General features: G+C 41.3%; 1 protein-coding gene across 1 annotated transcript in view; it reads left to right on the forward strand.

The window, feature by feature from the left end:
• ABCB10 (ATP-binding cassette, sub-family B (MDR/TAP), member 10) overlaps positions 1–10,714 on the forward strand; it is a gene marked incomplete at its 5' end in the record, with an annotated part of 31,162 nt that extends 20,448 nt beyond the window's left edge. The window contains 7 exons of the mRNA XM_012660161.1: positions 356–451; positions 1,670–1,879; positions 4,780–4,859; positions 6,032–6,212; positions 7,803–7,846; positions 9,599–9,633; positions 10,107–10,714. Coding sequence (XP_012515615.1) covers positions 356–451; positions 1,670–1,879; positions 4,780–4,859; positions 6,032–6,212; positions 7,803–7,846; positions 9,599–9,633; positions 10,107–10,338 — 878 coding nt within the window. The remainder of the gene's footprint in view (positions 1–355; positions 452–1,669; positions 1,880–4,779; positions 4,860–6,031; positions 6,213–7,802; positions 7,847–9,598; positions 9,634–10,106) is intronic.
• Between the last annotated feature and the right edge of the window lie 3,571 nt (positions 10,715–14,285).

Below are 14,285 nucleotides of genomic sequence, written 5' to 3' on the forward strand. Positions count from 1 at the left end.
CTATTTCATTTCTCTTGCTATGATTTGACTAGGTAGACTTCCTCTGTGGCATTATGATTTTAATTCAGTGGTTGATTAGTATGGCTATATGTATTTTTCAGTCCCCTGATCAAACATTAAATCCTTATTAGAAATTCATGAAATTGGAGAGGAGAAGCCAAAGGAAAACCAGGGTATGAGACAGAGGGAATTCTGAATATTGATTCCTCGTCAGCTACCTCAAATCATTTCTTGAACGTAACAGATTTTACATTAAAAGCAAGTTACTGTCACTGCTTCCAGAGGGACGGGAGGAGCCATGGCCATTCCCTGGTGCTGGTGATGGACATGTTGTGGTTCTGTTTTTTGTCCTCAGGTCTGAGCTCTTTCTACTCGGAGCTGATGAAAGGACTGGGCGCAGGGGGGCGCCTTTGGGAGCTCCTGGAGAGAGAGCCCAAGATGCCTTTTAATGGTGGGTCTGAAATGGGATTGTTCTTCTTTGCCGGGATTAAACAAATGTGACTTTGGACAATTAGACCAGCTCCCTGCCCTGCCTGAGAAGTACGAGCCACAACAGGGGCGTGGTCCTTGCCACATGGCAGGAAAGGGGTGAGATTTCCTATGAGAGGGGGGTGAGGAAGGACGGCTACAGGGGCACTGTTGTGGGCCTGAGATGTTCCTGGAGACGGGGGCCTGACCACATAGTGTGGTGCCCTCTGTTCACCTCTCTGCAGTTGATCGTTCCCATCAGTGGCAGGATAGAAGCCAGTGCAGTCCGGGGGCATGAATAGGAAGGACCCCAGCCAGTCCACCAGATTGAAATTCCTCAGTGATTCTGACATCTGTGTGGAGAGTTTGGGTGGGAAGAAGCAGGAGGGATCATATAGATAAAAGCCTCTAAATTTCTTGGCATTTTAGGGTAGGCTGGGCGATGCTAGTACAAAGAGCCATCTTTATCAGTGACTTCCCTAGGGTAGTGGTGCCTGGACCAACCAGCTAAGACCCAGGGGAAGTGGCTATGAGTAGTAAACATTCCCCAAAACTTACTGATTCCTAGGACATTGTTAGGTAGCCCCAGGTCAGTAAGACCCCAATATTCTTCAGTGTGATAGCCCATAAGAAGAAGCCCAACTGAGAGAGGTTGAACAGTGTCTCCCAAGTCAGCAGCAAGTTAATACCAGGGCAGAACAGACCTCTGATCCCCCTCTAGTTGTGTGGCTCTTGTGCAACACTTCCCTATTCATTATCATTGTTTCAGAACGTTTCTGCGGGGTAGATAAAATAAACTCTGGACCAGGGGAGCTACACACAGACAGTGGCATAGGGGGAAGGCCACTGGATTTGAAACCAGACTGCTCCAAAGGTGGATCTTAACTCTACTGCTTGTCAGCTTGGGCAAGCTGTTGTCTGTTGTGGTCCTCATTAAATTGGAATTGGAATTTCTACCTCTCAGGATTGTAAGGATCAAAGACTATATATGTGTAGTACGTTGCCCATAGTAGGTGCAGGGTCAGCACATGGTAAGCATTTAGACGGAGGCCTGCTTTCTGACTTGCCCACAGAGCGTTCATGTTCTAGGACTAGCCATGGGGAGGGGGCATCCTTCCATAGGCAGAGAAGTAGGAGAACTGAGTTCAGCCGTGAATTTGATTTTTGCTTTAAGTAATTAATATTTCACCTTATGTTTCAGAGGGGGTCATCTTAAATGAGAAGAGCTTCCAGGGAGCTTTGGAGTTTAAGAATGTGCATTTTGCCTACCCAGCTCGCCCAGGGGCACCCATATTTCAGGATTTCAGCCTTTCTATCCCATCAGGATCTGTCACAGCGCTGGTTGGCTCCAGTGGTTCTGGCAAATCAACAGTGGTTTCTCTCCTTCTGCGGCTGTATGACCCCGTTTCTGGTAAGTGGTTCACCATGCTGTGGCTCAGGGGGACACTCCCGAGCCTTTCTCCTACTCCTGTGCCTGGGGAAAGGGTCCAGCTATGCAGAGACCTTCCGTTGTGAGAGTTTTAAGTGCTAGTAGGGGGTTTCTTCCTGGGACAGAAATACCTAAAACAGAAGGTGTCACTTGCAGGGGTATGACAGCTGCTGCAGAGGCCTGCCAGGCATTTTGTATTATTTCGTGTCCTACCTCTTCAAGTCCAGAGTGACTCCCTGAATTCCACCTCGCCACCTCCCATGCTGGTGTCTCCTTCTGACATGCACTCTCCTGGGAGTGGGGCGGGTGAGGCCATGCTCGGCAGCTCGGAAAAGGTGCCCCTGTGCTGCTGGACACCCCGCCCGTCAGCAGCACTCTGGAACACCACCCTGTGCTTGCTGGGTGCAGGAGCCCCGGGGAGCTCCGGGAAGCCTCTGCCCGAGGCTCACTCCATCGTTAATGTGCAATTTGGGATCCACTTCTGTATGGCTGCTCCATTGAAAGTATTTTGAACTAGTAGGGATTTTCTTAATAGATTTTTCTCATTCTGGTTTTTATTTTATTTTTAACCAGATTATAGCATCTTTAAGAACAGAGAACACATTATTTTACTTCTTTATATCCTTCCTGGAGTAGATATTCTTATATGTACTGATTTGATTTTGGATTGAGAAAACAAGAGGTGTTTTACTAAAAATCAAATCATGAATTAATTTAATTTGATTAATTAATTTATTTTCAGAGACAGGGTTTCACTCTGTCACCCAGGCTGAAGTGCAGTGGCCCCAATCATAGCTCACTGTAACCTCAAACTCCTGGGCTCAGGTGATGATGCTCCTGCCTCAGCCTCAGTGATCCTCTGGGATTACAGGCATGAGCCACCATGCCTGGCCTAGATCAGGAATTAAAAAAGAATGCTTTATGTCTTTGTGTTTGTGCTCTTTGTGCCTTTTGGTTAAAACATAATATGAGAACCAGTTATGTGTCAGATAATTATTTGGCTTATAAATCCTGACCCTCAGAATCACCACCTGGGTTAAAATGGGTTTTACTACACTGTTTGCCTCTAGAATCACTGTCTTGATTCGCTATTGACTTGCTACATAAAATTCTCAGTTTAAAAAAATCTGAAAGCCAGACACGGTGGCTCACATCTATAATCCCAGCACTTTGGGAGGCCAAGGTGGGAGGATCGCTTGAGGCCAGGAGTTTGAGACCAGCCTGGGCAACATAGTGAGATCCTGTCTCTACAAAAAATAAGAAAATTAGCCGGATGTGATGTCATAAGCCTATAGGCCTAGCTACTCAGGACACTGAAGTGGCAGGATCGCTTGAGCCCAGGAGTTCGAGGTTGCAGTGAGCTATGATTGCACCATTGTACTCCAGCCTAGGCAACAGAGCAAGACCCTGTCTCAAAAAAAAAAAAGAAAAAAAAATCCTAGTTAGGTGGATACAAATTAAGTAAAAATATTGAGTCTCTAGTTTCATCGTGGTGAATAAATCAGGGAGAAAGGAAATTGCACTTAAATTTCTGCTGTGTGGTCTATAGCTGCCCCACCCTGAGCCGCAGACTGGTACCAGTCCATGGCCTGTTAGGAACTGGGCCGTACAGCAGGGCGGTGAGCAACAGGAGAGCAAATGAAGCTTCATCTGTATGTACGGCCTCCTCATTGCTTGCATCGCTGCATAAGCTCCCCCTCCTGTCAGATCAGCTGTGGCATTAGATTCTCATAGGAGCGTGAGCCCTGCACATGCGAGGGATCTAGGTAGCACTCCTTATGAGAATCTAATGCCTGATGATCTGAGGTGGAGCTGAGGCGGTGTTGCTCGTGCTGGGGAGCGATTGCAAATACAGATTATCATTAGCAGAGAGGTTTGCACAATAAACGTAATGCACTTGAATCATCCCAAAACCATCCTACCTCTCCACCACCCTGGTCTGTGGAAAACTTGTCTTCCATGAAACCGGTCCCTGGTGCCAAAAAGGCTGGGGACCGATGGATAGAGTACTCTGTACTTTTTAGTCAAAGACCTCAAGTTTTTGCCAGTTTATGAAAGTTTCCAGCTGGCTTCTATAATTCCACAACACTGAGGAGGAATGGCATTTCTTACGCTGTCACTGTCATCAGCATCTCCAAGTATTGTCGGGTACTCTCAACGTATAGAATTAATCCTGTTGGTGAAGGTCACAGAGTTAGCATCTGATTATTTAAAAGCTTTGCCACAGTACTGATCAGATTCTTAGTTGCAGATAACACATTCCCCGTTTGACTAAGTTTATGCAGAAAGGTTTATTTTAAAGAGTAATAAAAGTGCTCAAGAACCACTGGCAGAGTTGACAAAATAAATTCTAGGCTGAACTTCCAGGAAACTTCCCAGAACTTCATCCGAGAACCAGGCCTTCAAGGTAGCTGCTAACACTGGCATGGTCAGGAAGCTGTAGTGTTAGACAGCCACTGTCGTGGGTGCCAGTTTTAGAACTGTGCCACCTCTGCCAGTCATTTGTGCCAGCAAGCGGACACCTCCTAGCTTGCTCCTCTCCCATGTAATTCTCTTCTGAATCAAGGCTTTGCACAAGTGCATCTCATCGGTGGACTGCTAAGTCACTTGAGGGGCTCTGGGGTACAGGAAGACGAGCTGGATGGATGAACTAGATGAGATAGTCATCTAACCGGTGTAGGTAGACAATAGACTTGCACAATCCAGAAAGTCCCTTTTAGCTCTGAAATTCCATGAAACATGATGGTTTTAGATTCCATTTGGAGATTTTGAGTATATTTTTAATCTTTAAAAAATTGAGTCTGAAATTTTTCCACTGGATCCTTTCTGTGTTAGCGTCATCCCCATGATGCTTAGTGATTCCTTTCTTTCCTCTCTACAAGGAACAATCAGTCTTGATGGCCATGACATCCGTCAGCTAAATCCAGTCTGGCTGAGATCCAAGATTGGGACAGTGAGTCAGGTAAAAAGAGAGGCTTCCGTTTCTGTTTCACTTTCTTTTGAAATTGCTTTTGTCATTCACTTTTTTTCCTGGTCTCAAGCTTCTCAAGAGAGAAGGAATGGAAGTTTTCCAGATGTATTAAACTCATCTCACATGGCAGGTTGTTTAGGTTTGCAAATAGCGCTCTTCCCTGGAAAACCCTGAACACTTGAACCAGTCAAAGTATTAACTTGTTAACCAAAAGCTGCAGACTGATGTCATTTGGTCATGCTGATAGAGGACGAGGAGAAAATGATAAAGGCTTTTACTGACTCTGACTCTTCCCCAATTCCATTTTCATCCCCAGCCACAGTCTACTGTTCTGCATAATGAGTTTCAGGGAGAAGCAACCAAAGACCACGGCAAGAGCCAGAGTCCTCTTGCAAAGAAGTTGCAGACTTCACAGCAGAATGTTAATGTCATGTGGTCTCTTTGATGAGGCTGATTTCACAAGACCATTTGGGGCAGGGAAGTGTTGCCACAGCTGTTTTTATTTTTATTGCCAGCCTGTGCCCATGGCAGACAAACTGAGCTCCTTGTGTTTCTGAGCCTCTCTGTAGTGAGCTCACCTTCACCCCACTTAACTAGGGGAGGGCAGGTGGGCAGTGATGGGGTGCTCAGTAGTGTGGGGATATTAACAGTGTGCATTACTAAGGATGGAGAAAAGAGGCTAGAAGTTTGCTTGCTTTTTAGAACTACTTCACAGGGTTCGTGTTCACAGGTTATGTTCCCGTCTGGTTTGTACGCACTTCAGAAAGTAACAGATAGAGATGGCTTCTCCCTTTGTCCCCAGTGGAAGGCAGGCAGCTGGACAGTGTAGATGGACTTGGGGTCGTCCAGTGCCTTACGATTCCTAAGTGAGAGGAGCCACATTTATGAAGTTCCTACCGTGTGCCAGGCACTTTTCTGGCACCTGTCACAGGTTCTCATGGCCTGCAGGGCGGGGAGAACTACAGATGAGAAAATCAGTCCTGTTTATGATAAAACATGAGTTTTTAAAAAGTCTGCTGGGCAAATTTATGGAGAACCAAAAAAATAACACTTTGATAGTTTCTTGGATTTAAGTACCATACTAAAGCTCTGCTCTATTTAGTAGACATGGTGGAAGTTTGTTTTGAAATTTGTGACAAATAAGTTTTATTTCCACTTGTCAGGAGCCCATTTTATTTTCTTGCTCTATTGCTGAGAACATCGCTTATGGTGCTGACGACCCTTCCTCGGTGACCGCTGAGCAGGTGGGGAGAGTGGCTGAGGTGGCCAACGCGGACGCTTTCATTAGGAACTTCCCTCAGGGGTTCAGCACTGTGGTCGGAGAAAAGGGCGTTCTGCTCTCAGGTGTGTTTTTATCACTGCTTTGTTTTAATAGCAAAAACCGTGCACTCCAAACATTTCCATATTGCAATATTGTTTTCCTTCTTTTTTCTTTTTATCTTTTTTTTTTTTTTTCCCAGAGACAGGGTATTGCTCTGTCACCTGGGCTGGAGTGCAGTAGTGTCATCATAGCTCACTGCAACCTCAATGTCCTGGGTGCAAGCAATCCTCCTGCCTCAGCCTCCTGAGCTGCACTGCAGGCGTGCGCTACCACGCCTGGGTCACAGAAAATTTTAAACAAAAAGGTTTTAAGCCTGTTGTGTATGATTTTTCTAAAGTGGAGGCAGTTTAAAAGGGATGTTGTTATCACCAAAAATGGAATTTGGTTTTATAAAACAACATAAACTGGGAGGAGTGAGCCCTCTGACACTTTCAGAGTGTGTTGGGAATAGCGTCCCTGGAGGGAGGGAGGGAGGGAGGACAGGATGAGACAGAGGTGGGGAGAGAATCACCACAGACTTCTGCTTTCCTCCGTCCTGCCCACCTCCCCCCAAACCCACCCTCAGTTTGCTTGCTTGCTTTTGGTAGAATTTGAGTTTAAGAAAAGAATAGCTTACTCTGTTTGCAATCACCAGTTTCATACATACATAAACACCGCCATATGTGCCTTTAAGCAGGGAAAAGAAGAGAACATGGTGAGAATGGCACGTATGAAGAATAGGGGCTGCGGAGCGGGACAGTAAAATGAGTTACCCATCCCAGCATCACTGATGCCCTTTGCTCCAGACGTTTCAAACACCCTTTGGAATCCTCCGAAAATCTTGAGTTTCTAGTTTCCTTACTACATTGAATACTCTGTTAGGGAGGAGGTATGTGTAGTGATTAAAAGCATAGCCCTGGCCGGGCGTGGTGGCTCACACCTGGAATCCTAGCAGTCTGGTTGGCAAAAGCAGGAGGATTGCTTGAGGTCAGGATTTCGAGACCAGCCTGAAAAAGAGCAAGACCCCATCTCTGCTAAAAATAGAAAAAATTGGCTGGGTGTGATGGTACACGCCAGTAGTTCCAGCTACTCAGGAGGCTGAGGCAAGAGGATCACTTGAGTCCAGGAGTTGAGGTTGCAGCGAACTATGTTGATACTACTGTACTCTAGCCCAGGCAACAGAGAAAGACTCCAAAAAAAAAAAGTATAGCCCTTCACATTTTAAAAAAACCATAGCCCTTTACACTGTGTAGGTTCAGATTGTGGCTCCACTGCTTATCAACTATGAGACACTGGACATGTTACTTTGTGCCTCAGTTTATCATCTGTAAGGTGGGAATAATTATGAGGTCTACCTCATAGGATTTTTTAAAAAGATTAAGTGAGATAATACATGTACTACATTGAGAAAATGCCTGGTATGTGGGAAATCCTCAATTAATGTTAGTTATGATAACTTATTAATTTTGAGATCAATGGGGAGACAATATATTTAAAAAATGGGTTTCTATTCTATTGGTCTCAGCTATGGCTAACTGAAAGAAATTACCATCAGATTGCCATATGGCTTATCAAAAAAGCCTATTATCAAGAATTTTTGTTAAGGCTTTTTAAAGAAATAATGTCTTTGTCAGGTGGGCAGAAACAGCGGATTGCAATTGCCCGTGCTCTGCTTAAGGTAAGCCTGGAGCCACTTGGCTGGTTTTTTGTACTGTTTTTATTAGGGACTTTGTAATTTGTATTTACTGTTTGTCTTCTTTTTTTTTATTTTGGAGGGGGAGGGTAGGTATATGGATGACAGTTACGGGGAAAGATAAATTGGGGTTTCCGTCGAGTGCATGTTGTCTAAATTTAACAAGTATCTGCCGTGCTAAGGTTGTCAGAGGGAGAAAACTTCTAACACATGGACCCTCCGTCAAGAAGCATATCATCTAATAGTGGAACAGTGGTTATTAACTCAAAATACCCAACAGCGCAAGTATCCACATCTGCATCATCTATAATCAACTGCTAAATTGAATAGTGCAGAACCGAAGGACTCAGACAAGGCTCCTTGGAGGAGAGGAAAGAGCCATTTTAGCTGGAAGTCTGATGTTCTATTTTTAAGGGAATGATAGCCTTCCTCTTTGTTATCTAACTATTCTCCTCAGGTTTATAGGTGATTTTTTTTAAAGCAGCTTTATTGAAGCATAATTTACATAGCATAAAATTCACCCATTTTAAATGTACTTTTCAGTGATTTTTAGTAAATTTATAGAGTTGGTTATACCCACAATCCAATTTCAGAGCACTTCTAGAAATCACCCCCAACAAGATCCTTCATGCCCATTTGCGATCTTTCCCCCTTCCCAGCCCTAGGATGCCACAAATCTTTATGTCTGTCTAGATGTGCTTTTCTGGACATTTCAAATAAATGGAACCGGATGATGTATGGTCTTTGGCTCTAGCTTCTTTTACTTAGTAGAGGCATAATGGTTCTGAGGCTTCTCCATTTCGTACCTTGTATCAGTCTTTCCTTCCTTTCTGCTGCTGAGTACTAAGGGTGCACCCCTATTCGTGGATCCATTCAATGGTTGATGAGCATTTGGGTCATTTCTAGTTTGGGGGTATTGTGAATAATGTGTGAGTGAATGGTATCCACCTTTTTGGGGGGGTGTATGTTTTAATTTCTTGTGGGTAGAGCAAAAACCTAGGCAAAGCTAGAATTTAATGTGTTATCTATATCAGCTTACTCTTATTTTTTTTCTGTTTTATGTGTTAGTTTGATAGTTCTAAATAAACCATAAGCAAGACCTGAGAGTTATAGACCATATCTCACTCATTGTATATTCCTATCTCACACTATTAGTTGATTGACCAGAAGGATAAAACTATGCTGTAAACAATATCTGGTCAGATGATTACTGTGATAATAGTTTAAAATCGGCTATAACTCTTCCATTTATGTACTTAACCAAGACACTTACGCGTTTGTGTTTTTCTTTTTTTGTAACAGCTTTATTGAGATATAATTCACATACTACATAATTTAACCATTTAAAGAATACAATTCAATGATTCTTAGTGTACTCAGAGTTGTGCATCCATCGTCACAATCAATTTTAGAACATTTTCATCACCCTAAACTGGAGACCCTCTACCCATTAGCAGCCCTCCCCACACCTCCCTTACTTCCCCCATTGGCCCCAGCCCCAGGTAACCACTAATCTGCTTTCTGTCTCCATAGATGTGCCTGCTCTGGACATTTCACATAAATTAAATCATACAATATACAGTCCTTTGTGTCTGGCTTCCTTTACTTAGCATAATGTTTCCAAAGTCCATCCACATTATGGCATGTGTCAGAGTTTCTTTCCTTTTTATTGCTGAGAGTTTGTGTTTTTCTAATAAAATTGTTTTTTCTTTTCTTTTAATTTTTGTCCTTCTTTAGAATCCCAAAATTCTTCTCCTAGACGAAGCAACCAGGTGAGGATATCTTAATAAAATATGTAATTGTATTAAACCAAATTCTTCTTTCACCAAAAACTTTCGGTTCTGTACTTCAAAGTGATACAACTGAAAACACTTTTTCCCCCTTTATTTTAAAGTAATGGAGTCTGGATTAAAAATGGCAGGTGAGAGGCAGTGGGCAGACTGAGTCAGGAGTCGAGGGTTCTAGTTCCAAGTCAGACATGCTTGTGATGAAGCCCTAATCACTCTGTAACCAGCTACTGTGCAGAATGCTTTTCTACTTATGTATCACAGTGTAGTTTTATGAAGATCAAGGAATCCCAAGCTTCTTTCTTATAGTATCTTTAGCCCAAGCAGTCAAAATTTTGATCATAGTAAAAATTCACTGCTTGTGAGGGGCCACTGTGCACGTATCAGGAAGCACGTGAGTATATGATATACGTGGCACTGACATCTTTTGCTTTCTTGCGTGTGTGTTCCTGTGTTAGTGCGCTGGATGCCGAAAACGAGTACCTTGTACAGGAAGCTCTGGATCGACTGATGGAAGGAAGAACAGTGTTAGTTATCGCCCATCGGCTGTCCACCATTAAGAATGCTAATATGGTTGCTGTTCTTGACCAAGGAAAAATTACCGAGTATGGGAAACACGAAGAACTGCTGTCAAAACCAGATGGGATGTACAGAAAACTAATGAACAAACAAAGTTTTATTTCAGCATAAAGAAGCAATTACTGGTAAATTGAATATGAGAGACTTTAAAGCAAAACAGTGCTTTTGCGGAAGGAAAAAGAGACTGTACGAAATCTATAAATCATATATCAAGTTATTTGAAATATGCCTATTTTTCCAAAGTGTGTAAAATATTGTTTTGAAATGTACCTGTTCACAAGAACTTTTTATTCAGAGTTTTAATAATTGTAACTTTCTAAATGTCTATAGCACTGAAGTTATTTTCAGGTTTTATACTTTTATCTTGGAATATTTTAATTAATATAGCATGGCACTTCATTTTCTTTTGCCTGCTGTTAAAGATTGAAGCTATTGTCAAATGACAACTTTTAAAAGGGAATTATAAATAAAAGGCCTAATTATTTTAGGCCGGTTTACCAATCACTGTGTAATTCTTTAATTCCACCTAGTTTGAGTCTAATTTTACTAGGTAGAGTAATAGAAATTGAAAATCTAGCCCTTTGTTTTATCCCAATAATCTCATGAAGTGACTCTGACTAATAAACAGAAGCAGTTAATGTCACACGGAGAGAAGGGAACATTATTTCTTGCTTGTCTCCTGTGTCTTCAAAGGTGTGAGTTTAGGAATATGTGTTCCTGTGGAATGTGACTGTGTTTAAATGTGTGCAGATTTCAATATTTTGGCACAAAAGCCTGGTGAGTTTTAAAAAGGGAAGAAGCCCCAGACTTTGAATAGAAGAACTTCTCTTTTCTTTATTCACTTATTTGTATGAGTACTTTTGGGAAGGAAGGCATGAACTGCCAGTTATTATCAAGAAAGATAAATAAAAATGAATTTTACATTTAAGTTGTCTGAATGCATGTATTTTGAAATATATATTAAAAATGTATAATTCCCAGACATATTGAATTTTACAGTCTTTTATAATACCTTTGGAATTTCATTAATAAGGCTAAAATCTGAAGAATATAACTGATTTTCAGTCTTAAGACATTTGAAGAAAGTTTAGAAATCCTTGCTATTCTATCAAATAACAAGAAACCTTAAGAATGTGTTACTCTCTTGAAAAGAAGACATTAATAAGCCTTTTCCTTTGATTAATATTTATGGTTATAGCTTGATTCACCTAAATATTTCAAAATTCCTAAAGCGATAGATGCTGACAACCACTGAATTTGCCATATTTCATATCAGTGCTGTTAATTTGACGTTGCCTCAAGAAAAGGTGCTTATTGTACATTGATGATGCGAGAACCTAAGAAGTAATTATGTTGATGTGAATGAAATGGAAGTTTTCTCATGCACTAAGTGTTTATTAGTTCCCTGGTTATACTGGAAGAAGAAACCACTATTTCATGAGAAGCATAAAGTGTTATATTTCCTTCTACATAAAGGAATTTATTAATGAATAAAATGGATCACATGAATGAATTTAGTGTTCTTTGAATTAATGAACAGTATATCTGTGACAATCATTTTAATAAACTTTACTTATGTCCTTTATACAGTTTGCTATTATAGTTTGGTTTACAGAAAGCAAACAAAACATAATTACAAGGTTATATCTGAGGAAAATCTCCTTGTGCCATAGAAATATGTACAAAATTTAATTTGATTGTTATATTTTATTTTCTGATACAAGATGTTCAATTGTGTCTTTGGGTAACATTTTATATCATAGATTAAAATTTATAGTGAACTTTATCTGTGTCTGTCACTTTTTATAAAACTTTTTACTACATTCAGTTTCTTACTGGAATTTGTGGAGATTCAGGAATAAAGAAAAAACTAACATTACAAATACAGAAAAGTGAGTAGTGATTACAAGTTACATTCCTTTCCTCCTTATCAAGGATCGCTAATGCCGTCGCTCACTTGCTATTTTTAAGCATTTTGTTTAGTTGTTTCAATACAGTAAATAAGTAGCCCCTGCCCCCACCATGGACAGGAGACCGTGCTGTGGGGTTGATGACGAATGAATAAAGCACAGTGTCTGACTTTAAGGACCTTCTAGTTCAGAAGGAGAGGTAAGGCAGGTAAAAATTAAAAACAAGAAAATAGCTAAGCATCACACAGTGGTGTGGTTACTAACACTGTGTTCTGGTATCACTTTTTTGTCTGCAGAGTGTTTGCACATATTACCACATTTGATACTGTGACAATCCTCTAATTTAGACAAATATCTATCATCCCAATTTCTTAAATGAGGAAATAAGCATAGGCAGGTTGTAAGTTAATTCAGCATTGATGATATATACAACTTCAGGCAAGAAGTGGTAAAAGAAGACAGAGAGAGAGGCAGGGGCTAGGTCCTGGTATACCCTCAGTGCTATGCTGAAAAGTCTTACCTTTTATCCTACGTGCATGGAGAGCCATTGATGGGTATGTATGTTCATGTGAGCAATTTGGAAACTAAGCAAAAAAGAAAGTTGAAATCACCTGAAATCCTACATGTGTAGATAAAATTTCACATTGTTGAGCTTAGTGTTTTGTTGTACACTCTCCCGGCTCATCTCCATGTGCAAGGTCTCCCCGGACCTTGGACCTGATGGCTTCCCAGGGAATAATTATAAATTAAACCATTGTAAGCCAAAACCTCATAAATGCACTCTTAAAAAGTAGGCCTCTTGGCTGGGCGCGGTGGCTCACACCGGTAATCCTAGCACTCTGGGAGGCCGAGGTGGGAGGATCGTTTGAGCTCAGAAGTTTGATACCAGCCTGAGCAAGAGCAAGATCCTGTCTCTACTCAAAAAACAGAAAGAAACTAGCTGGACAACTAAAAATATATAGAAAAAATTAGCCAGGCATCGTGGCACACGCCTATAGTCCCAACTACTCAGGAGGCTGAGGCAGGAGGATCGCTTGAGCCCAGGAGTTTGAGGTTGCTGTGAGCTAGGCTGACGCCACAGCACTCTAGCCTGGGCAACAGAGTGAGACTCTGTCTCAAAAAAAAAAAAAAAAAAAGAAAAAGAAAACAAAGTAGGGCTCCATTTGGGGAAATCCATTTTATTCCATAAAAATGCCAAAGCTGATCAAAAAATAATGAAAACAAATATAAATGTTATAAAACATTAAGTATATACATGAAAGACATAATGTGAAAACCACATTGTAAATGTTCCTGTAGGGGTGTTTTTTTACATCTGAGGCATCGTAGAGTTTTCTTGGTAATCTCCTCTCCTTAAATTCGTTCAATGTACATTTATGGAGCATCTTCTGTTTTGTTAGGTCCTTGTGCTAGGTGCTAGCTGTGCCTTCCTCACGAAGCTAGTCCAGAGGTCAGCTAACTGTGACCATTTTTATATGTCCTGCGAGATCAAGGATAATTTTTAAAGTTATAAATGGTTGAAAAAAATCAAAATAATACTATTTCATAACACATTAAAATATATGAAAATTTTTTCATGTATTTTATTAGAACAGCCACACTTGTTCATGTACAAATGATCTCTGGCTACTTTGACCCTACAACCGCAAGGGGGAGTAGTTGTGGGAGAGACTTTAGGGCCTGCACACCGAGATGCTTGACAAAAAGTTTGCTAACCCCAGAAAAAAATATGCGTCCTGCACTTCTTGAAGGACTTCTAAACTACACTGAAATTTAGAGTCATCTCAAAAAGTTTCATTGTCAATTAGATGAGGATTAGATGAATTCCCTGAAAATGACCGGGTGTGGATAATTTCCATGACGAGTTCTTCATTGTTCCCCTGACTCTCCATTCTAATATCTTAATTACCAAGCTGCTGAGAATGGGGTTCTAGCAACCCTACCACATCTGCAGGAACTCATCCTGGCTGCTTTCCTGTTGCTGACTGCAGCTATTAGTCCCACATAAACCAAAGTTTGGTCTTACCTGCAAGGGTGGTACTTTGGGAAGGATGTACAGAGGGGAAGTATTTTTCTCCTTATTTTAATAAAAATAAAAATGGACTTATACTGCATGCATGTAGGGGAAAAGAAATATCTTTTCTTCCC

This window comes from Propithecus coquereli, unplaced genomic scaffold, assembly GCF_000956105.1.
Source record: "Propithecus coquereli isolate 6110/MARCELLA unplaced genomic scaffold, Pcoq_1.0 Scaffold66, whole genome shotgun sequence".
Taxonomy (NCBI): Eukaryota; Metazoa; Chordata; class Mammalia; order Primates; family Indriidae; genus Propithecus; species Propithecus coquereli.